The 25,861-nt window shown below is 40.1% G+C and overlaps 1 protein-coding gene across 1 annotated transcript; it reads left to right on the plus strand.

Annotated features, from left to right (window-relative positions):
• The first annotated feature begins 13,380 nt into the window (after nucleotides 1-13,380).
• On the plus strand, nucleotides 13,381-17,480 carry LOC124292396 (perlucin-like). The gene is given in 5 exon segments (XM_046729479.1): nucleotides 13,381-13,491; nucleotides 15,244-15,323; nucleotides 15,559-15,652; nucleotides 17,191-17,337; nucleotides 17,340-17,480. Coding segments are annotated over 5 exon segments (450 nt in total). The 5' UTR covers nucleotides 13,381-13,436; the 3' UTR covers nucleotides 17,414-17,480.
• Nucleotides 17,481-25,861: the final 8,381 nt, after the last annotated feature.

Below are 25,861 nucleotides of genomic sequence, written 5' to 3' on the forward strand. Positions count from 1 at the left end.
AACTACTGCGGTGGATGCAATGTGGAGTGGACTCTACCAAATGGCTCTATCGACAAAAATTGTTAACTAGAAAAAATACAAAACTTTCGTTAAGAGACGTTTCAGTGTCATTTATTTATTATTTATTGCTGTTTAGCGTATTCGGATCTAGTTGTTTAATTAAAGTGCCTGTCAGGGACAGTTTTTTGGATTGTTTTTTGGTTCAAGTTTGCCCCCAATTTGCTGAGAATTGCCAGTTGATAAGGGATTATGTCAACCCAGCTGTGTCCATGCAAGTAGCAAAAGTACTGTAGGTACCCATGGTCCCTATTGAGGTCATCGCTCTTTAGCTGCTGGCGATGTATAGCATGGTTAATGTGATGATAAATATTTACGGTTAGATACTAGTTTTTGACAACATCTGTGATAGTCTAGTTATGTTTCAGTCTTTTGGAGATTAGATTTTTTAATAACACCATGTAGTTATTATATATATACAACATTTCTAGTCACTTTATGCCTGAAATCCTCCCAAAGTTCAACTCACTCACTCACTTACCGCCATGCAACTTTGCTATACATCAGTATAACTACCACATGCAATAGAATCTGAATTATGTCGTTATGCTGTAATTAACAGATAATAATCCATGTGTATATAGTCATACACTTTATTCTCTCAACATTGTATACATTATGTTCAAGATGTTATTTGAATATTTTTCACAGATCAATGACATCTCATAATCACAGTCAAAATATTATGTTCGTTATTGTTCAAGACGTGTTAATTGTAGTGGAGTGGAATTTGGTACAGCAACCTGTGATTAAAGACAAAGTTAAAAACACAAAAGAACACAACTCGTTTTTGACATTTGAATGTGTGACTTCTGGCTTGATCCCGTCACTATATGGCTGGAATAATGCCGATGTGTATGACTTCAGGCTTGATCTCGTCACTATATGGCTGGAATAATGCCGATGTGTATGACTTCAGGCTTGATCTCGTCACTATATGGCTGGAATAATGCCGATGTGTATGACTTCAGGCTTGATCTCGTCACTGTATGGCTGGAATAATGCCGATGTGTATGACTTCAGGCTTGATCTCGTCACTATATGGCTGGAATAATGCCGATGTGTATGACTTCAGGCTTGATCTCGTCACTATATGGCTGGAATAATGCCGATGTGTATGACTTCAGGCTTGATCTCGTCACTATATGGCTGGAATAATGCCGATGTGACGTAAAATCCTACTTGACTCAATTTAAAGTCACATCATATTTTCTAAAGTATCTCACCCTCCTTATAACTGTAATAAGTTCTGTGTCGGCATGACGGACGACAAATGATGGTCAGTGTATCACAACATGAAGTATGTGACTTTTCTGTAACGCTACCTGGGGCATTATCAGTTTTAAAATTGCCTTGCACTTGACATCTACTTCCCGAACCGGAAGTAACGTCAATCAAATACTTCACCTCTTGAGCAGGTATTTTCCTTCAGGCTGCTGATTGTGTTCCAGTAGATACATGTCTGAGGGATGTTTTGTTTAATAGAAGGAAATTATTTCAATAGTTGATACTCAATGGATAGTATTGCTCTATAGATACAAACCCAACAGTGAAGTGTCATAAGACAAAATCATAAGTCAAGCATGTTGTGGTATCAGAGCTATCAATTCGGAACCTCCAACACAATTGTGAGACGATAATTTGCCTCATACATTGTATAGATCAAATTGAAGTTCATAGCACTCAAACACAAATAACCATTACTATAGAGAATGTTCCTAATGCTATACAGCGGATAAGTGAGTCAATTTTGTGTTGATTTAACAGGTTGGTTTGTAAAATGTACCTTCCGCATATTCGTTATAGACTGTCACTTTTATAACGTAAGAGATTTTTTTTTTATGAAAATTGGCCGGAAGGCGAGGTTTCCGGATATTTGGGGTCCGGGTATCTGGGTCTCACTGTATCTCATTACAGTTTCCTTTCCTTTCCTATCTTTTGTAAACTCCAATTTTATGAGTTTGCGTCCGTCATTTAAATACATGACGCCCCCATTATCACCTAGAGCCATACCACGCACTTGATCGGATTTCGTTATTAGCTGCTTTCCCTGCCCATCATATCTAAAGGAGTAGATAGATCTACACATATGTTTAGGGGCACTGACATACACAATTTCTCGCCATGTGTCACGACAAAGAACGTATGTTCTAATCCTACAGGTGACGTTCTTGAAATATCTCCCATGAAGTGTCATACGAGTGACGCAAACATATGGATATATCGTAGCTAGGAACACCAGCTGTTGGACATCGTCCACTTCAGTTGACAGGACGTGCATTTCTCTCATCACAGAAACATAGACATTCTTATGCAACGAGAAGGCTTGAATGTTCTTCGGTTTTACAGTAGCCATCAGCACTTGTCGGAATGTTGGTACATACGCTATGGCAGTAACATACTGTGGTTTGATATGATGATAAGTTGTAATGGAGGTGTTCACGAGGTGGAACGATCGCAATGGCGTCTTCAATTTACGCCGAATGGTTGCAATCAAGACCATCGTAGGAAGATAAACTTCATGTAGAGATATTCGTATATTTCAACAAACAAAAGCATACAAGAAATCCAACCATATGGTGTAAATACGGAAATATATTTTTCCACTTTAAATATCAGTTGTCGAAGCTTTCCCCGTCTTAAACGCAACCAAAGATATTGACGAAGTTTATTGTACCACTGTAATGGGATCCAGAACAATACCCTCACGATTACCAGAATGATAACAACTCCGTTTTCAATGCAGAAGCAATCGCCATATCAACAGGTCTTAATCGAACTAATTGAATTAAATAAGAATTTTGCTGCTGGCCAACATGACATCGTGTCCTGTTGGTTGCCCAGCTATGGAATTTCCGGAAAAATAATGGCTGCTTCTGCTGCTAACGTAGCACTCAACCGGTCAATGACGCAATTTTTATACCATACTCCGATTACAAGCCTGTTATTAGATGTTACAGATCCGTAACCCGTGAAGGTCCGGGTTAGAATTGATCTTCAGTAACCCATTATTGTCGTAAGAGGCCACTAACGGGATCGGGTGGTCAGGCTCGCTGACTGGGTTGACACATGTCATCGTATCCCAGTTGCGTAGATCGATGTTCATGCTGTTGATCCATGGATTGTCTGGTCCAGACTCGATTATTTACAGACCGGCGCCATATAGCTGGAATATTGCCGAGTGTGGCGTAAAACGAAACTCACTCACTCACTACCGGGACTGTGAGTACAGATTGGAAGAGGTAATTTTAAGCCCTATTGGCCACTTATTGACATATACACTCCTGAAGATTTCTTAAACATCCTCCATATCCCCTGTGATGAAAGTACCATGGTCAGGCATGGGGTGCTTGACTCGAATTATATATTCGTCACAAATGATAACTTTTCTAAGCTACATCTATAAAGGACTTTCTTCAACATTTCAAAATGATGTCTGTCCTTTATGAAATACATCATCTGTTAAATATGTGAAATGACACAGTAAAAGGATATTTGGCAGTAAACCATAATTAAAATGTTACATGTGTTTATGCACGTCATATTCACTTGTATACAACGTATGTACATCTTCTCGACTGGCTTCCAATCAACCTAATTAACCCGGTATATACCTATGTATATAATCACCCAAAATTACTTCTCATGTACCAGTTGCTTGACAACAACATTAGAATCTATGTCGAAACGTCGCCTTCACAAAATAAGAAGTTGTATATCCATATTAGTTGTCCTCATTCTCTAAAACATGTCAGTTGGAAAAGAGTTTATAACATAAATGTCTCGAGTGCTTCCGTTGTTCAACCCTGACACAAAAGTTTGAGGCATTTGAGACGATGGTAGCCCTGTTGCTTCCCAGTCAGGACAAGAGATCGTATATCATCGTCGAGAGATGTATAGCATGAAACATAAACGTCATGAAATAATGTTGAGCTAAATTGTTAACGGGGAACGTTATTATGGATGTGTGAGTGTGAGTGTGTTCTTTCCAGTAGCAATATTGCTGAGTGCGGCGTAAAACTAAAGTCACTCACTCACTCACTGCTGTAGCGAATAACACAGCACCGCCCATGTCGCTCTCTCCGTTCACAGGATAAACGTTTCCTCGTTATCCCCACTGTTAGGACTACTACGTATGGTGAAAGGTCCTTTTCGTATGCAGCCTCTACAGCCTGGAATCAACTACCTCAATATCTACGTGACTGTACAGAACTTTCTAATTTTAAATCTTTACTAAAGACTCACTTTTTCAGATTAGCTTATGAGTGTAAACGATAATTCATTGCATTGTTTCCATGTATCTCTCTAATCTTTTATTCTCTCCTATAGTCTATTTGTATGTACATCTATGTCTTGCGCTTTGAGCATGTTGTACATGGAAAACAGCGCATTACAAGCATGCTATTATTATTATAATAAAGACCCCTTGTTATTCGCTACAGCAGTGAGTGAGTGAGTGACTTTAGTTTTACGCCGCACTCAGGAATATTCCAGCTATATGTCGGCGGTCTGTAAATAATCAAATCTGGACCACACAACCCAGTGATCAACAGCATGAGCATAGGTCTGCTCAGTTGGGAACCGATGACATGTGTCAACAAGGTCAGCGAGCCTGACCACCCGATCCTGTTAGTCGCCTCTTACGACAAGCATAGTCGCCTTTTGTGGCAAGCATGGGTCGTTGAAGACCTATTCTATCCCGGATCTTCACGGGTCAGACAAATAAGAACATCGTGAGACCTTGGTATTCTCTCAGAAATCTTGTTCCACGTTGTTACATGTTGATTCTCAAGTTGAAACAAAACAAACAACACGGAAATGTGATGTAATTAATTGTTGTGTTATGAATTTAACTAAGTTTACTAATTTATAGCCAATGACTACTAAGGTATGAGAGTAGAAGCAAATATAAAAACGAAATAAAAATAACTAAAAAGAACAGAGACCCAAAAGAATGGCAATACAAATTCAAATGGTACGAAGGAAGTGATTATAGCACTGAAAACAATGATGATAATATTCAATTCATTGCAGTTTCCAAAATAGGCAGAGTATTCGGGTACAAATGATGTCCACGCTGCTATTCTTCATGAAGGTTGTAAGATGTAACACGCGATTAAGACTAAGAGGTAGCTCCTCTTACATACCTATGAACATGTCTGCAGGAGATTCTCCAACTGCCTGGGTCAGAATATACTGAAACATTCTGTAGGGTCGTACTTCCCTCTTCTAACGTCCATAACCGTTTAAATATAGCACAAGTCGAAATATAGCAAAACATGTCCCTCAACGACTATCCAAATATACAATTCATTACACTTGGAACATAATTACACAAAGAATAACACTGCCCCAGTTTGTGTTATCAAGTCTATTCTCTTCCATGTGTATCTACGATTTATGGACGCATATTGAAAGAGGATCGCTATTCTCAAGAATATCTATGATTTTAGGTTCTGAATCCGTGTTTCGCTAAACACTCGTCACTGATACACAATCAATAGAACTGCCACATAGCAGTTTGTGTCCTGTTCCATACAAACAACCAACCTTCATACTAACATTTAAGTTCTAATGGCTCCAAGAATTAGAAAGAGTGGACTCATACGAGGGGATTGTGATAACAATCAGATCATACACGTGCACAGGAAAGAGGGTTTTGAAAAATGATTGTTTTGCTGTTATGGAAGAGATAATATATGATATATACTGAGTCAAAAAAGAATCTTCACATTCTTTCTTCAGGGCACTTTAATAGAACAAGAGATGGTAAGATGGTTAAATTGTTATTATTTCATTGCTGAGATCTGTGTGATGTACTCGATACACTGACAGTGCCATAATCAGTTCCATTAGGCTACACCGCTGTTCCAAAACATGGGTATACAGAATGTCAAGTCACAAGAATAAAAATGCGAAATTTCTCAGCTCAATATCGTGTATGGCCGCCCCGCGCATTCCAACGACTCGATTCCAGTCTCTCTGGGTCCATCGGAGGTGACGTTGGGCCCACAGCAGACGTTGAAGTTGATGAAACGGCGTCAATATTGACCCACGATATGGACGTCGAGAATGGAGATTGGCAGCCCGCAACCGATTTCGAATGGTCTGTGAGGACAGTCGACCCCTAAACATCTCAGCCCTGGTTCGTGTAGCCGGCAGAAATCTGTCACGTAGGTGACGTAGGACAATTTGACGGTCTTCTGCTCGTGACGTCACACGTGGACGACCCGACCTTGGGCCATCAGAAGTGGTGCCAGTTTGTTGTAGACGACCTCGCAAGTCATACACAGTACGACGGCTGCATCCCATTGCTCTTGCGACGTCAATAACTGATCTTCCCGCTTGCAACATGCCAACGGCACGTTCGCGTTGCACATTTGACAATCGTGGTATTTCGAGTACCGTTAGAACTGTGGTTTAAAAGTGTTTTTTTCAATTCTTGAGGCCAATGCAAACACGTGCATATGAAGAAAACCTCGATGCGAAGATCACGTGATCGACTGCACGTGCAAAACCTGATTTGGCACTAACGTCATTTGCACGACGAATGGATGGGTTTGAGTGGGTCTTGCTAACGTTTTTCTAGAGTCGAAGGATAGGGATCCCATTTCGGATACATAGATGTATCATCAGAGAAAACTTATTCATTATTTTTCAAATTACATTTTGTGAAGTTTCTTTTTTGACCATGAGGACTTTTTGAGACCTTTAGCAAATTAATATAACTCATTAACTGAAAAAGGAAGACGTTCGCAGCCAAACATTTCATGTAAAACGACAAAGCATATTCATATTTGAGGTTACACTTTCTAAGTCAAGACATATTTTAGCACATAATCTCTGTACTTTACTAAGACAATATAACATGTGCATTTAACCGCTTCTGAATGGCACTGTGTATTGGTGAGAACGATCCGTGATCGTTGCCTTTTATTGATGTGTGTTCGTGTATTCAGTGCTCAAAGTTAGTGAGTGAGGCATTGTATCATGGCATACATACGTGATGTGTACTTTAACGTGTTTGTTTGGATGTTTCAACCAAAACATTCGCTATTAAGTCAGTGGTACTGTTAAAGGCTGTTGTTTCAGTTTCACTCGATACTGTGGCCATGTCAAACGCATATCAATAGATTATCATTATACAACGATCCAACAACACATGTTGACACTGATTTTGTAGCAGACAGTGATGCACAACCGAACTCCACACGTTATCTGCTCACGAAATATAACCAGGACCATCTGTGGGATTTCTGAAAACTGAAATTGTACAACTGCTATTTTATGAGTTAATGTGAAGTGAGTGTACATAGTGGTGCGGGTGTCATGTGTCATGAGTATATTTAGTGATGTGGTTATCATGTGTAAAGGGAGTGACGTGAATGTAGAGGGTGTCGTGCATATCGGGTGGAAAAAATGTGAGGAGTGATGTGAATGTCATGTGGTGAGAAAGTAAGGAGTGATGTGAATGTGGTGTTGTGAGAATGTAAGGAGGGATGTGAATGTGGTGTGTCGAGGAAGTAAGGAGTGATGTGAATGTCATGTTGTGAGAATGTATGGAGGGATGTGGATCTGGTATTGAGAGAATGTAAGAGGAATGTGAATGTCATGTTGTGAGAATGCAAGGCGATTGAGAGAATTTAAGAGGAATGTGAATGTGTGTTGTGAGAATGCAAGGCGAGCTATGGTTGTGGCGAGAATATGAGGAGGGATGTGAATGTGAGGTGCATGTAAGGCGGGAAGTGAATGTCTTGTGGTGAGAATGTAAGAGGGATGTGAATGTTGTGTGGCGAGAATCTATGAAAGTATGTGAATGTCATGTGTTGAGAGAAAGTAAGGAGGGATGTGAATGTGTGGCGAGAACGTAAGGGGTGTGTGAATGTCATGTGGTGAGAATGTAAGAGGGATGTGACTGTGGTGTTGAGAGAATGTAAGAGAGATGTGAATGTGTGGCGAGAACGTAAAGGGTGTGTGAATGTCATGTGGTGAGAATGTAAGAGGGATGTGAATGTGGTGTTGAGAGAATGTAAGAGGGATGTGAATGTGTGGCGAGACCGTAAGGAGTGTGAGAATGTAAGAGAGATGTGAATGGGTGGCGAGAACGTAAGGGGTGTGTGAATGTCATGTGGTGAGAATGTAAGAGGGATGTGAATGTGGTGTTGAGAGAATGTAAGAGGGATGTGAATGTGTGGCGAGACCGTAAGGAGTGTGAGAATGTAAGAGGGGTGTGACTGTGGTGTTGAGAGAATGTAAGGAGGGATATGGATGTGTGGCGAGAACGGAAAGTGTGTGTGAATGTCATGTGGTGAGAATGTAAGAGGGATGTGACTGTGGTGTGGCGAGAATCTATGAAAGAATGTCAATGTCATGTGTTGAGAGAATGTAAGAGGGATGTGAATGTGTGGCGAGAATGTAAGAGGGATGTGACTGTGGTGTTGAGCGAATGTAAGAGGGATGTGAATGTGTGGCGAGAATGTAAGAGGGATGTGAATGAGTGGCGAGAATGTAAAAAGGATGTGAATGTGCGGCGAGAATGTAAGAGGGATGTGAATGTGTGGCGAGAATGTAAGAGGGATGTGACTGTGGCGTTGAGAGAATGTAAGAGGGATGTGACTGTGGTGTTGAGAGAATGTAAGAGGTGTGTGAATGTCATCTGGTGATTATTTGTCATGTAACGAATGTGTACAGTTAAGACAATTAAAGCGAAACAAAGCGACTGGAACTGATTGTGCTGTAAATGATTATACCATTCACAGTGCAAATCATTTACCTCCATATACAGAGTTCTTTAACCTTATATTCTCATCTGATAATATCCCAGATAATATCCCAGATACTTGGCTGAATTGTGAAACCTATCTATAAGAATAAAGGCGATAGGCTTGATCCAAACTCATACATACAGTAGAACCAGAAATTATTGAGAATTTAAAGATTGTAATTTAAAAAAAAAAATTCACTCATTACTCACGTATTAAATGTGAATATTAGTAGAACATAACTCCAGATTCAAAGACAGGTGAACAGTTAGTATTTTGTCAAGTCACCATGGGCAGCAATGCAGGCTTCAATGCGGCTCAGCATACTACTGATCACAGAAATTAGAAAGTCGTGGTCCATGCAGTCCCAATATCGGACCACCTCTTCTTTCATTTCAGCAATATTTGTCAGATTTTTCTTATTGACACTTTCCTTCATAAGTCCCCAAACATTTTTTATTGGATTTAGGTCAGGGCTATAGAATGGTCAATCTAATAATGTTATATTTTGGGTCCGAAACCGGGCCTGTGAATGCTTTGAACGATGTTTAGGGTCGTTGTCCTGCTGGAAAATCCAAAAATTTCCATAGAACACGTGAGTAGATGGAAGTAAATGTCCCTCGAGAATATCTGTGTACCGCTCACTGTTCATATTCCCTTTAAATACACAGTGGGGCGTTGCCCCTAACACAGATATGCTACCTCACACGTTAAATTTCGGACTGTACTTTGGGCGCTGATACATAGGTTTTTCAGTTTGTTTGGTCTAGAATTCCAATGTATTAGGAAACAGCCACACAGAACTTTCATCTGAAAAAATCACACTGTCCCAGTTAAAATTTCCATGCTGTAAGCACCAGTTCAACCTTCGCTCCTTTTGTTCAGATTTCATGATCGGTAATGGAATTCCTCGACTTTTCGGCCAACCCATTGCATGCAGCTCAGTTCTAATTGTCTGCTTACAAACAGCCACAGTTCTTCTATCAATCATATCCAGCCTTAAGTTTTCTTAACTCCTTCGTTTGTTTTTAGAAACAAGAATACCAAGCCGCCTCCTGTCACCGACAGTCAATTTTCTGGGCCTACCTGCGCCTCCCTGGTGCTCAATGCTATATCCATTTGCAATATTTTTCAAAACACGATAAACAGTGGACAAAGGGATGCCTGTTCTACTTGAAAGCACTTTAGCTGATCTGATGTCCTTATAATACTCTAAAATCAACTTCCTCTTCTCTAAATCATCCATACTGAGGATCACTGGAAATGTCGTCTGATAGCAAGTAAACAAAGTGGGATAACTCTTCACAAACTAATGAAAAACGATTAACGGAGTTGTCTCCCTTGAATGAAACCAAGCACTTGACAGCTGGTCATGGTAATGTATATTAGAAATCCAATTAAACATATTCCTAAAATTCTCAATAATTTCTGGTCATACTATATAGGCCAATAACATTAGTAACTTGTATTGGCAAGCTATTTACACACATCCTAAATGCTAAACAAACAAGGTTTCTTAAAAACAATATCTTAACTTAAGCTCAAGTTGTTTTAAGAAAGTATTTCTGAACCTCAGATAATTGTTTTGTTCTTCAAATGCTAACTACTAGTTTGATCCTTAGAACAAGAAAACTATATTACGCTTTTGTAGATTTCACAAACGCCTTAGACACAGTCTGGAGAAATGGTTTGTGGACAACATTTCTAAAATCTGGTATCTCTGGAAGATATTTTGAATTTGTTAAACTTATGTGCAGCAATATAAAATCAGTTGTTGAAATTAGCAACGAAAAATCCGATTACTTCTGATGCAATACCGGTGTCCGACAGGGGGAATATTAATCATCCCTTCTGTTTTCAATTTACCTTAATGACCTCGAAAGGTATCTATAAGAAAATGGATGGAAAGACATCAGTGTTGATTCCGCACGTGATCAAGAAGTACTGGTATGGATGAAATTACTTTTACTCTTTTATGCTAATAATACAGTTTTGTCCGCCAGGACACCAACGTGATATACAGAAATCACTTGACGCATTTGAAAACTACGGTTGACTATGGAAATTACAATACAGTATTACTAAGACTAAAGTCTAAGCGAATAAAACTAAACTGTTTTTTAACCAAGGACATGGTAATGTTGAAATAGTTAATACATGTATTTATCTAGGCATAAAACTTCATCGAAATAGAATCAAGGTTACATATGTTAAATCAATTGTTGAAAGCGCAACACAGGCTATGTACAGCTTACTAAGGAGATCATGCAGTATAAATGACCATTTGAGTGTCTCTTATCTGCGTTTGATACGACGATGCTACCAATTTTGACGCGCGGTTCAGAAATCTGGAGATAACAAAACGTAAACCTGATTGAAACTCTACATTTAAAATTTCTGGACTCCGTAAATCTACACCAAATTTTATGATGTATGGTGGACTGGGTAGAACCCCACTTTATATAAATATATTCCAGTGCATGTTATCATTTTGGCATAAACTTACTTACACCTGTACTGAAAACTTAAAACTGTCAAATCGTTTATAACTGTATTTTGACCAAACATCAACAGTGTATACATGGGTATCCCTGGATACGCTTTATTCAAACCATGCTAAACAATATCGGATTAAGTGAAATATTTGCTGATCTCTCCCCTTGTTCTACTCTCTGGCTAGTCCCTAGAGCGGAACAAATGCATTCACAACTGTTACAGTTCTACCAAAAATGGAGAGAAAACATTGAATCTATCTCCGAGAGCAACATTAACATTTTAAAAAATCAATACAATTTGAACAATACTTACTATTACCTATATCTGTCTCTATCCCTATTCTAAGATTCCGCACTTCAAATCATAACTTATCTGGTGGCAGGGCATTGCGAGGGGAGATCATTCATGTAAACTATGCATCCAAAATGTAATGAGAGATGACTTTCATTACATCTTTTGACGTGAAGATCTTCTCTCAACCAGATTATTGTATATTCCAAAACTATATTATTGACTATACTATATTTTGACCCCGAAATGCACAAAAGAACTGAAATGCATGTCTAAATTCATCGATATTTTACAAATCATGATAGGAAATATACTCTTCAAAGAAAGAAACTTGACATGGTGTCTTGGGGTTTACTTAATAAGTGCATATAACAGATTCAAACATGACATCATTGCTCAGTTACAGTAGAATCATCACTTTACAAATTTCCAAAACATGATTAACCAGAAAGTGTTTGGTAAAACCACAGAGGGCTATTAAAGCCACTTGGTCAGAGTAAAATGTCAGTATCTAAGTTGACCACCATGAGCATAGATAACAGCTTGGCAGCGGTGACCCACAGAAGAAAGGAGAAGCCGAATGTCGTCTTGAGGAATGTTCTGATACTCTTGCTGACGTGCTGTGTGCAATTCTTGTAGTGTCTGAGGTGGCGGATTACGCTGGCGCAAGCGTCGATCAAGAGTATCCCATAGATGTTCAATGGGTGACAAATCCGGTGATCGAGAAGGCCAAAGTAACAACTGAACATTGCTGGAGGAAGACCTGTCAAACATGTGCAACGTGAGGTCGAGCATTGACATGCTTCAAAGATCAACCCCGTTGACGTTGATGTTGGAGACGACGTGACGTTGAACTGGTCTTCTGGCAAAAAGTCTGGCTTTCCACAGCCAACTGCGCACTGTCTGGACGGAAATTCGGCGCAGTCTAGGGATTTGGATTATTGTGGATGACGAGGGCGTGGTGTTTGAACGAAACTATTTCAACTGGATGTGGCCATGCTGGGCGGCGGTGGTAACTCTAGTCGACCTGACCTGGGTCTGTCATCAACACCCCAAGTATTTTTGTATCGGGTCCATAGGTTAGAGATGGTCTGACTGGACACGCTGCAGTGCCTTGCCACATCATGCTGCGCAGTTCGTCTTTTTAAAAGGCCGATGGCGTTGTGTCGTTGAGCTTCTGTCAGTCTTTTCATTCTCTTGTTGTCGGCTTAAAGCAATACATGGGGGTAACATTGATGTGAAAATAATGGGATCAAGAATAACGATTATGATAAGAAAATGAATGAGAACTTATGTGCAGGTAATACTACATGTAATGCTTATATCAAACTCCAGTTGTTCTTATTTGTTTGTCTTGACATACCAATTAAGAAACTGACACATCCCTAAGATGCCCAGTTGTTCTGAGTAAGTGAGCTAAAAGTGGCAGCAGAGAAATGGTGATGAAGACTGATACAGAACTTGATTTACTATGGAGACACAGACATGTCGGTTTTACTGAGACCATCAACATTGATTTTGACAAACACGAGCGACGTGATAAGAATCTACCAGTTCAGCACTTTCCTCACGGTATCACGGTGTTGGTGCACTCAGAGTGAGAACTCCATACGCTGCACATCACGAAATCTCTTCTCCACTTAGATTACGTTGCGATTGCTGTCACTTTCCTACAATAGATATTTCAAATATCACGCGAGCTTCGTGCACGTTTCTTCAACAGCTGCATTTGTTCCGGACCTACCAGCATCTGTAGCAAGACATAAGAGCTGAGTTGTCAGTCCCCCTGCACACACGGCGTTTTGTGCTGCTGAGTTGAAGTCAACTGTCATGCACGTCGAGGTCCTGTTTGCCCTGCTCTGCCTTGTGGCCACTGCGTATGCAGGTAACTATTTTCTTAATAACATACACTATCAATATATATCGTAACCACGTAAATTCTCAATGACCATGACATCCACGTTGAGTGTATGACAGTCACTGCCAGACTATTTAATTGAAAAACCTTCCACAAGTATTACTACATTATCAGCCAGCTCTGAAAATGAGCCTTGACAATCAAGGTAGCAAGATTAAAGACAAAATATGGAAAATATGTTTTCCCAAACCTCCTGACCATGGCATTATTAGGAAGTGATCGTCATTGATCTTTCTGCTGAAAAAATTACAATAATGGGAATGTATAGACAGTGTAGGAAAGATGTAGAAAATCTAGCCTGTCCACAGGACTGGCAGGTCAAATTTTTTACCAGTCCTGCCAAAATCTAGCCTGTCCTCCAAATATAAATAAAACACCTTCGGCAGTAAATATTCAAAAAGGTTATAATCATTATATATATGTCATTGGTTCGCTAAAATTGACCCGACATGAGGACGGACTAGATATTTTTTTAACCCGTCCTCCACAAAATTCACCCGTCTCGGACGTTGGGACGGGCTATCTTTCCTACACTGGTATAGAGGATACTAACCGACCTTCAGTGTAATACCATTTTTCTTAAACGAGTTAATGGAAAGCGAGTTTGATACTAAATCTTTCACGAGTTTAATGAAAATGGTATTTCACGGAAGCGAGTTTAGTATTCTGTCTATTACTCTCCAACATAAATTGATAGAGTGAGTGAATGAGTATGATTTTACGCCGCTTTTAGCAATATTCAAGCAATATCACGGTGGGGGATACCAGAAATGGGCTTCACATATTGTGCCCATGTGGGGAATTGAACCCGGGTCTTCAGCGTGACGAGAGAACGCTTTAACCATCAGGATACCCCACTGCCCCATAAACTGATAGAAACTACCTAAGATGTGATGACTCTCAGCTTTCCGGTAGTCAAGCAAGGTCTAATACCACTGTGACAGAGGTATTAGCATTGCGACGTCATAACTGTAAACCATTATAACGTCATACGTCTAGCGGTATTACACTAGTGTAATATCCCGGTAAAAATATTACACTACAGTATCTTCCACGGGCGAGTAATAAAATATGAATCTTGGTCAGAAGTTGCAAGTAGGACATCCTAAATACTATTTGGCATACATCCAAACCTGACGCATTAGGGAACCACATTAGGTCCTATACTATCCCCCGCAATACGTTCCCGGTGTCATTAGGTCTGCTGACCCGTGAAGATCCGGGGTAGAATAGGTCTTCAGCAACCCATTCTTGTCATAAAAGGCGAATATGCTTGTCGTAAAAGGCGGCTAACAGGATCGAGTGGTCAGGCTCATTGACTTGGTTGAACTTGGTTGACACATGTCATCGGTTCCCAATTGCGCTGATCGATGCTCATGCTGTTCATCACTGGATTGTCTGATCCAGACTCGATTATTTACAGACCGCCGACATATAGCTGGAATAAAATTAAACTCACTCACTCACTCACTAGGTCTGCTGATTCAGAGATGATTATGACATAGTCCGAATCGTACAATCTACTGTCAAAGTTCTATTTTTTACACATGGAAAGTGTTTTCTGGCATATGTTTTCATCCATTCGTAAATAAACCCAAAACCTCAAAGGGTTCAATTCTTTGTTATTACATACAAGGAACTTCATGAGAGAAAGCTGTCCTGCATCAGACACAAAACACCAATGTTTCTGTTTCAAAACATGTACTTCTTTGTTATCAGGATGCCCGCTGGGATTTTATCAACACACAAAGTCCTGCTACTGGTTGTCGAACGTGAAAAGTTCGTTTCCTGAAGCAGTTGTAAGTGTTTTTGGCATGGTTTTCTTTTCACATCTAAACATACACTTAAAGGAATTGGAACCTTGAAACACGGCATCGTACTTCAGTGTCAAGTAACTAGCATGACCAAACGTTGAAACATTCTTGCCACCTGTAAATAGCCAGGCTAGAATTGTGATGTAACAGAAGTAGTTGTCACTGCGGAGTTGAACTGCTTCACCTGTTTTCTGTTTGGATAATGGAGTGTACTTTTCAGTCCTACTGTCGATACTTGGAGAGCCACCTTGTGACGATAGAAAACAGAGATGAAGATTCGTTCCTGAAGGGTTATGCTCTCCGTCATGGTACAGGTGAGATTTCATTTTGACATTGTGCCTTCTTTGATGGGCATTTTTGAAGTTGAGTTTATGACGAATAATGACACTTTTTATGGATATACAACTATGCTTTGAAAGGAGACGTTTTGACATAGATTTTAATGTATTTGTCAAGCATACATGGGAAATAAATAGAGAAAATACATACATCAGTTGTTATTAGAATAGATCGGGGATGGCTTGCAGGGCTCCAGATTAAGGGCCATATCGGCGTATGTACGGGTAAAAAATATGCACGAAAACGTAGCAGATACGCACCACAGCAATGGTGTACGGTCTTAGAGAATCATTTACAGACGTATTTATCTGAAAAAAAGTATTGTTTTGATGTTTATTGACCTGTTTACACAAGAGTAGCAATGTTGTGGTACATATGTGAAACGAAACACAAGATTACTGATAGTCCATTAACTTCCATTCAGTACTCTAAATGTACACTTAAGGTTTTCCAACAATCAGTATTGAACAAATAAGGTGTACGTACTCCTGATGTTGAACAATTATCTGGAGCCCTGGTTTGTTTATACAATAAATGAGGTTGATGTACATGGGAGATTGAGAAAGTTGATTGGAAGCCAGTTAGGTGGCATACAAGGATTTAATTAGAACTTATACAAAGGAAGCCAGGTGGATGTTTTGACAATGGATATGGTTGCTTGTATGACATGTTGCGTATAGTGGTATGGAAATAGATGATGTGCACAAGAAATATAATCATGAATTACAGATGATCACTTTATCAAGTGAATGATATTCGTCATGATATATACACTCCCAAAAAAGAAACGCATCATGAAATAGCAAATTTCATGTAGCAATGAAACATCACAACAAAACGCACCATCCGTAAAATACCCGTATGTAACAGCATGATTTTCAATTTCGGCGTGTAGTGTCACAGGATACACAATTCACATGCAATGCACGTGAAAGTTGGGGATCAATCAGAAAGTCTCAATGATGGGTATAAAAGGTTGATCGCTGTCTGTCGATTATTCACTGTATTTGGAATATTGTTGACGAACGCAAAATGCCACGTCTAAGTGAAGCCAACCATCATATCGCCATTGGTTTGCTTGAAGCTGGCCAGTCTCAATGTGCAGGTGCCCGACGCATGAATGTTCACCAACGCACCATTTCACGCCTCTGGGAGAGACTCCCTTCCTCAACCGACACAGGGGCGCAACCCACGGCAAACAAGTTGGTGGACCAAATATATCCCCGGGTCCACACGGGAGGTTGAAGAGCTCTTAGCGTTACCCAGCACCAACCACGAGGAGGTGGCTCTTCACGGGTGCCTCACGAAATTGAAACATTCACACTAATTACAACTGTTTAATACACTTAATTAATTTATTTAATTAAACAAGAAACAGAAAAAAACTGTCGAATTTTATCAGTGTAATGTTTTCGATGTTGCTGAGCATACCACTGCCAAAGGTTTAATAATGATTTAAACCACCTATTTCTTCGTATTGATATTGGATTACATTAGCTGTTGCCTTTTGCAGCTCCAGGGTACTGGCTTGGTGCCACTGACCTGAACATAGAGGGGAGATGGCTGTGGGAAGGTCAACGTCGCATGTCTTTCACAAACTGGTCCTGGAGAAGTCCTGGTAATTCGCGTGGTCAAGAACACTGTCTGGAACTGGTGAAACCGAAGGAAAATATGTTTGGAATGATTACCAATGTGACATTCCATTACATTTTATTTGTGAAAAGGAACTAAAATGATTGTTCACACACCAACAGATTGCATGTAATGCTGCTCTATTCGGTGAAGTAAAGTGCTTAGCACATTTGCCTTGTGATGTTGTTTTTCTTTGATGAGTTCCGTTTGAATTCACGCATCTGTGCATCTAAATCCTAGTTGGTGTTTGGCAGGTGAGTGAATATGTCCTTCGTCGCCTACCACAGCAATATCCGTTAACTAGGCTTCCCTCCTTTAACCTATGTAGGGTATCGAATCTTTGTTTTTCGTGTGTTGTGTTTTTCATTTGGTTTGTTCTTTCAGACGTTTTCAGAAGTTCGTGTACCTAAAACGTATCTGTTTATTGACGAAACAGGGTCAAACTTGTTACACAACAATTACAGGTGATTGGAATCCAGAGAACATTATTTCATTGTATTCAATTGCAAAGTTAAGTAAACCCACTCGTAGTTTGTAGAAGCTGATATTTGATATCAAACCTAACCCTTTGAAGCAAATCTAAAACTCGCAACATTACAATATGTCTTGGCTTTTCGCTTTTATGTATTTTCTGAGCTTCACGATTAGGATCATGCTAAAACAGTATGTAGTTAGTCAGCTCCTGTGACTTATACTATGATATTCCTTAACTTGGTCTACATTGGGAAACTTGAGAGACGAGATCATTGTCGTCTCCCATTATACAAGAAACTCCCCCCCGTGAGGATACAGTCTATGAGTTAATCACCTCCTCATTGGTTTGATGACGAGGCCTCGTCTCGAGAGCAGAATGTCAGTGGTTTGACTCCCAGCTAAAATATGTGTAAAATCCGTGTTCGTTGTTTCACAGCCTGAAGCGTGGCATAAAGAAAGATGACATGAACAGTATACAGTGTCAAGGTCTGGAATAACCGACATTACATCACACTTTTACATGTACCCTCACACACATACACATATATGTACTTGTCTTCATATGTGCACGAATTTTAACACTGCATCAGATACCACTTTACATCACACTGAATACTTTTTGTATTGAGTAATGAAATCCATTAAATAGTCCTTAGTTTTGTAAAGACGTGTGCCTTCTGCGGTAAGTTTTCCAGGGATTATGACAAGCACATAAAAATAATGATAAGTTCTGATTAATTTCGTATGAAGCCAATTGTAAATGCAAAACCATCTAGGCGTTGACCTGCGTCAGGCAAATCGATTATTTCATTGATGCGTAATTTTGGTGTCATCACTGAGAATCAGGGGTCATTATCACCGCTCCTTTGCAACTTTTACCAGCGTTGAACAGGAAGTTCTGAATCGTTTCGTGTGAAGCCAATTGTTACTGCAAAACCATCATGTTGGAATTGAAAATGTATTAGTCCAACCAGTTTGTGTCTAGTTATGTCAAGCATATCTTTAATTCATACCCTTAAAACGTACGCATGGTGTTATCCGTGATTTTCAGTGGTCATTTTCACCGCAATTTGCCTCTTATACCAGATGGAATCTATTTAGCAAATGACTGAGACTCTTTCATTTTGTGGCGATGACGTTTGTATCATTCAAACATATAATAATCGTGATTATGAAATATTTTTTAATATTAATATTGCTTGGGATGTTGAAACATAAATGTTTGGAAAGTTACTGTTGAACATGACATGTCATCGCTAAAGAATAACCAGTTTCGACTTTTCACACAAACAAATTCCTTTCGTTGTAAAGAGAACAATAGCTGTGAAAAAATGAATCAGTGAGAATCAGTGATGTCACCAGGTATTTGGGGAAAAGGGTAGCATGTCCTGCTCTACCTGTACGTGTTCATATCAGCCATGTTGGTTGTCAAGTGAAACTATTGCGGCAGTTTTGTAAATGTGCGCATTGAAGCGGTCATAAAATCAGTCGCATTTTAAACCAAAATGATTGTGTCTATTTTCTCTAATTGTCCAGCCAAATTCGAGTATTTCTCACATTCATGGCAGAATCGGGATAGATTAGGGGTTACACATGGAAACATATGCTCTTCATTGAAGAACGCTGATGCAGAACCTGCACGAGTCGACTGGAAAAGAGTTCCTGACTCTACCAGCTACAAAAGTTATCAACTGGTGTCACCCGTGAAGATCGGGTTAGAATTCAGCAACCTGTGCGTGTTGTAAGAGGTGACTAGGGGGATCAGGTGGTGAGGCTCACTGACTTGGTTGACACATGTCATCGTATACCGGTTGGGTAGATGTTATTCACTGGATTGTGTTTCCTAGATTCGATTAGAAACAGGCCTCCGCCAAATGGCTTGAATATTGTTCAGTGCGGCTTAACACTAAACTCACTCACTCACTCACTTCTGCTTCATCGATCATCTGATTGATGAATTAGTGTCTTGGATGCTGTAGCTTGGGGTGCGGCGTCAGGAAATGTATACGTATACTATGCAACGTGTATGAACAGCGGGCGTTGCCTCTAGGGTAGGATATGCTTTCCCCTTTACGAACAGCCACCCGTAAAGATCCGGGCTGGAATTTATCTTCAGTAACATGCAGCGGGAATATTGCCGAGCGTGGTGTTAAACAGCAAGCAAACCAAACCAAACCAAATTTAGGTTTTGTATGGTAAGCTGAGCAACGTGATTGGTCGCACATTTTTGGTCGCGGTGTGCAACCAAAGGATCCTCCTGTACAGAACCTGACCCAAATGGAAGCTGCTTTACACGAGGGACGGCGTAGACTGCCCCTTCAGAGGATCAGGAGGCTGGGTGTATCAGGAGGAGTGTGCTGGCTGTCATACAGCCACATGGAGGTTAACTCGGTTTTGACCTTTAATCGTGTAAGACATTCAAAATGACATTTTTAAAGTTCACATTCACCAATAAATTCAACATAAAACATTGCACGGCCATACTTGCATAGACAGTTTTGGATGAAAATCGGTGGGTTTTTTTTAAATGTGCAATTATCATCATAAAATCAACATTGATTCCACTCATTTTGTCGATTTTTATGAGTCAAAGTATCACGCGGGTCATAAAAAGTCATCTATTTCCATCGTGGTCACCACGAGAAGTTATGTACGTGTTGGAAGCCTATCATTGCAAAAACAGTGTGTGCTTAATTAAGTCCTTTGTGTATATTTTCAATGAGGGGACTATTACCAGACGAAGTAAAATATTGATCTGTGATATGGCTATGTATACAGCGTTTATGCTATTGGCAGTGAAGTGATGTGCCTAATAGCCCACTAAGGAAGTTAACACATTTCCGACAGGCTTTGATTTTACAAACGGAAGTGAAAATGTGTTCCAATCAATGTGTCGATCTGATAATCGGGCCATAACAGAACCTGCCGTCCTTGCTAATAGTGACGATCCGGGTTGGACTTGGTCTTCAGCAGCCCGTGCTTGTGGTAAGAGGCTCGCCGACTTGTTTGACACATGTCACCGTATCCTTAGTGCATAGAGCGATGCTCATGCTGTTGATCACTGGATTGTCTGGTCATGACTCTATTATTTACAGACCACCGCCACATAGCTGGGATACTGCTGGGCGCGGCGTTGAGCAGCAACCAATCAGCCAGCCCTGCTCGATGAGGAGAACACTTTCATCAGGGCCTGTATTATCGAAGCTCTCTTAACGATAAGAAAGTCGTAAGTGCCCTACATTAACATTAACTTACAACTACCTCAGCGCTAAGAGAGCTTCGAAAATCTAGGCCCTGACCCTCTCACACAATATCTATTCACACTTGGAAGATTTTTCATATACATGCATTCGGATTCTACTTTACGTCCTTCACCCTTTATACAAACGATTATTTGACATTTGGGTATTTATAATAGAGTTTGCTGACGTTGCAGTTTTTTGCAGCCTTATTAGAGATTCAGAAATTAAATACAGAACAGAAATTATCAGTTTCCCTACATGGTGCCAAGAAATACTAAAGGTCTAAAATGATTCCAAAACAAAGAAAACGGATGATTTAAAGAAACGGAAATCATCAATAAGGGGTGTACACATTCAGAATGAATATGGCGATTTCTTCTGAAGTTGTTGAAAAGTATATATAGTTTGGTGCCATTCATAATTCAAATCTCACTTTTAATAGAAATGTCCAGTTTTTAAGAAATGTCCGCAGCAACTGTATCCCCTTCACCGTTTGAGGTCTTTGAAAATTTCCAAAACTTTGTTTTCTTTTGCAAACCACAAAAACTATTCACAGCATTTTTAACTTTAACTTTCTAACCTGGTATGGATGGCTATTTGTTCAAAATATCACCAAAATATGCAAAATCAGTTTATAACGCTCATAAAATCGTAGATTATTTACCTGACATTAGCAGTTTTTGCGAGCAGACAAATGAGGACAACATTCAATGGCAAGATAATGTACTGTCAGAGGGAATTAATGTTTAGTTGATAGCTGAAGTTGAACTTCCAACTTCATCTGAGGCTCGTAAGTGAGGACAAACAGCTCAGTTTGACCTCTAACTTTGATATTAGGAACGTATGAAAAAGCATCGACTTTTCTCTTGGATTGCGCAGACAATCGACAAAGGAGCAAACGGCTTGACAGCTTGGACAAGCGTGAACAAGACAGCGCAGATTGACTACAGACTTTGATATCCGAGTCAGTATAAAGGGACTCCAACTGCTCTGTATGGAGAGTATTAAATGCAACGTAAAATGGGGTTTAACAATAACAATGATGGGCGAGTGATTGAGTCAGTTAATATTTAACGTCACATCGGCAATATCGCAGCCATACCGTGACGAAAACAATTTACACAATAAAAAGTGAAAACATTTTGAAGATTAAAACCTGTCGACTATGGACAGTGAAAAGACTAGAGAATCACAGATATAAATATAAAACTAGCGAGCAAATTTAAAATATTCCAATCAAGGAAGACAATACAATATAACATACGGGCTATAGATCGCCAACAACTGAAGGTAGATCACCATACTAGGGCCCATGGGGACTTACATTACTTTTGCTACCTGCATGGACCCTAGCTGGATTTACACCGTCCCTTCAGCCATTGGCGTTTATGCTGAGATTTAGCCATACATTAAAAACACAAAAATACTACGATTAAAAACCTGGTACACTTAAATTGACTTCAAATGTTTTGGAACTCACGTACCTAATAATGATGAGGCTACTTATACCGCGCAATACTCCACACCACAAAGGGGCATGCTCAAAGCCCTCACAAACAGTACAATAACCCAAGCTGCCTGTGACTCACTAGAAGGTTAATAGTCACATGGCTTATCCCACCGGGTACCCATTTTCTCCTGGGTGAACGGAGGCAGTTTGAACAAACTCACTTGCCTAAGGTGAGACCACATGTGTCACATGTGTTTCGTTGTGGGGCGGGACTGAAGTCTTAGAAACTCTCAGGAGTCAAGCTGCCAAACCCTGTCACCCTTTCAATGACTCCACGTTGGTTAACTTCAACTGATTTGTGACCTGATCTCTATCCACAGGACCACACACCACCACAAGAAGTGTTAAAATTATTTGAACTTATGAAGTGACGTGCTTGCACGTGTGTAGATGATTCTTCTAGTGAAAGGCCTTGGATGCACGTTCATGTGTATGAATTTGTATCTGCTTATACTTATGAAGCTACGACTATGCACGTGAATGTGTATCGGTGTGTGGATGCTTCTACTAATGAAATGACGTGTATGCACGTGCATGTGTATGGATGTGTATCTGCTTCTACAAATGAAACGACGTGTATGCACGTGTATGTATATCGGTGTGTGGCGGCTTGTACAAGGTAGGTCTTGTGCTGGTTATATGATGTTTGCGTACTGAGTTGCAAACCGAAACATGAGTCTCATTAACCAATTCAGACTATGAACTATATTTCAGCCGATCCGAATTTCCTCGTGTGAAAGTGAAAAGAGACACTACAAACAACTATGGTTACACTGAATTCCAATCCCTGGTTTCATAAGAAAATGGTATTTGCAAATTCATTTTGAAAACTTTTTAAAGTTTGAAGAAAAGATCGTATTTCTATATTTTATATATAGGTTTAGGCAGAGGTGAGGTGAGGTGAAATTGGGTTTTACGTCGTGCTTGAGAATATTTCGCTCATATGACGACGTGCATGCGTGTGTATGTGTAGGTGCGGCTGCTTGTACTAACCAAGACTGAAGCTGGTTTTATAGTGCTAGCCCACTGAGATACCATGCTGCAGTGAAGCATAAATACCCCACTCAGACACATTATACTGACTCCGAGCCGACCAGTCCTTGTTGTACCCATTAATGCCGAGAATCAGGCAGGGACCAACAAGTACCATATTTGAATGTCTTTTGGTATGACTCGGGATCGAACCCGCGACCTTCCACTCTCCGGGCGGACGCTCTAACCACTACACCACGGAGGCGGTCAGGTTTAGGCAGAATGTCGTCAACTAAGACGTCACAGACCCTCCCTGTTTGAAGAGGTCGTACAATGATCCACAATTATTCTGGCTCACTGGTTACACCTGTTGTGTGTTCTTTGCGTGTAATTAAGTGTATTTTTGTAACGTACAATGTGATTGATATAATGTCAAGCCCGTACCAGACCCCCAAGCTTTTCTAGTGGCCGAGCCTCGTTTTGAGATTTCCACGATTTCCGGATTTCCGTTTGTCAGAGCACGACAGAGCACGCTGCACGACGTGTTTGCAAGGATTTGAAGGAGCGTGTTGCAATATACCAGTGATAAGGTGTATCAAATCATTATAATTACATGTAATTATATATTCAGTGGAATGAGTTGGTCTCAAGATTCTGGACTAGTTATTGTATTAAGTTGCGCGGGACCCAGTCAGCAGGAAACGAGAGTGTTGTGTTATAAGTTTTGACTTGTAAGGTTCTGAGTACAATGTTGCGGTTGTAACAGTGATGTCAGACTATGCCATTGTATACTGCCACAGAGCCGATATTTTTTATTATTATTTAGGAGATAAACCTAATGTGTTTGAAAATCAGAGACATGCTTTACTGAATTGATGGCGACTAAATATTTCAATTGAAACCTCACGCTACGCGTTCGGTTCCAATTGAAATATACATACTTTACTGAATTGATGGCGACTAAATTTCAATTGGAACCGAACGCGTAGCGTGAGGTTTCAATTGAAATATTTAGTCGCCATCAATTCAGTAAAGCATGTGTCTGATTTTCAAACACACTAGGGTTATCTCCATTCTACCATGACCCATTTAAAATCGAACTTACTCGCTCTGCTGAAGACACTGCGTAATCCGGCATGGGACGAGAGTCGAATTTAACTCGTCTGTGTAGGGAGCGATAGGTTCCGTTCGTCTTTTTTTTGCAAAGTTAATTTTAGGATTATACGTTGTTACGGAGCCCCAGGTTATTCAGGAGTCGTCTGGTATGCCTCAGTGTATGATAGGAGAACCGGAATAATCCCGACTGGCTCAAAATGGGCTGTGTTTAGGTGATATTCAGACCAGACATCAGGAAAATATCAGTGTCGGAGCCCCAGTTTATTCAGGAGTCGTAGGTATGCCTAAGTGTATGAAAGGAGATCCGGAATAGTACCGACTGGCTCAAAATGGGCTGTGTTTAAAAAGTATTCAGACCAGACATCAGGTAAAGTCAATGTCGGAGCCCCAGTTTATTAAGGAGTCGTCCCAACATAAAAATATTCTGTCCAAAGAAATCAAACTACTGTTTATTCAATGCAATTATGTAATATCCGAGATCTTGTTTTTTTCATCCCAACTCCACACGACTAAAACCAGCCTATTGTTTTGTGTGCCGTGAAACTGTACCCCCCTGGCCACACTATAATGGAATCGTCTGACCTACTTTTTTTCTTCGAAGTAGACAGTTACGCAACAGTTTCAAATGGCGGACGAGCCAGTGTTTACATTTTTACAAGGTTGAAATTTGAAGTGACAGTGGACAATACTTGACTGACTGTCGAATCTGAACCCTGCAGAATCGAAAAATAGATCCTTTCCTGATCAACCTACGACCTGTAACTCATCAAAGACTGTTGATTTTTATGACCGGCCGATCATGATTTCACGTACTGCCTCTACCCCGGCATGCGACAAAAGAGTGACAGTGCTGCTGCTTAGTGTACATGCGACTAACTTGTGATTCCTTGGAACTTTGTTTTCATCGTTTGGGACTGGACTGTGTCCAAGCGTTTTTCAAAGTATATGAACATAACAGTGACAACCTTGCGGGGATGGTGACAGAGAGCAGAATTATTTTGTGAACGATGCAACGGGATATGATGGAGTATGAGTGGCATAAATGTGGTGTTTCGCCACACCGTTATCTTGCGAATTTCACATTCTAAACGGAAACAAATGTACCATTTACTAGGTAGGTAAATGTTTACTAATGTTTTGATGCATATTTTGTATAGATAGGGATGTATTTTTACAAGGCTTTCTGATTTATATGTTAGATATTGTTTCGTTTATGTTTAGGGCTGTGTATTGTAATT

Source organism: Haliotis rubra, unplaced genomic scaffold (genome assembly GCF_003918875.1).
Source record: "Haliotis rubra isolate DU_JTF1 unplaced genomic scaffold, ASM391887v1 Scf516, whole genome shotgun sequence".
In the NCBI taxonomy this organism is placed as follows: Eukaryota; Metazoa; Mollusca; class Gastropoda; order Lepetellida; family Haliotidae; genus Haliotis; species Haliotis rubra.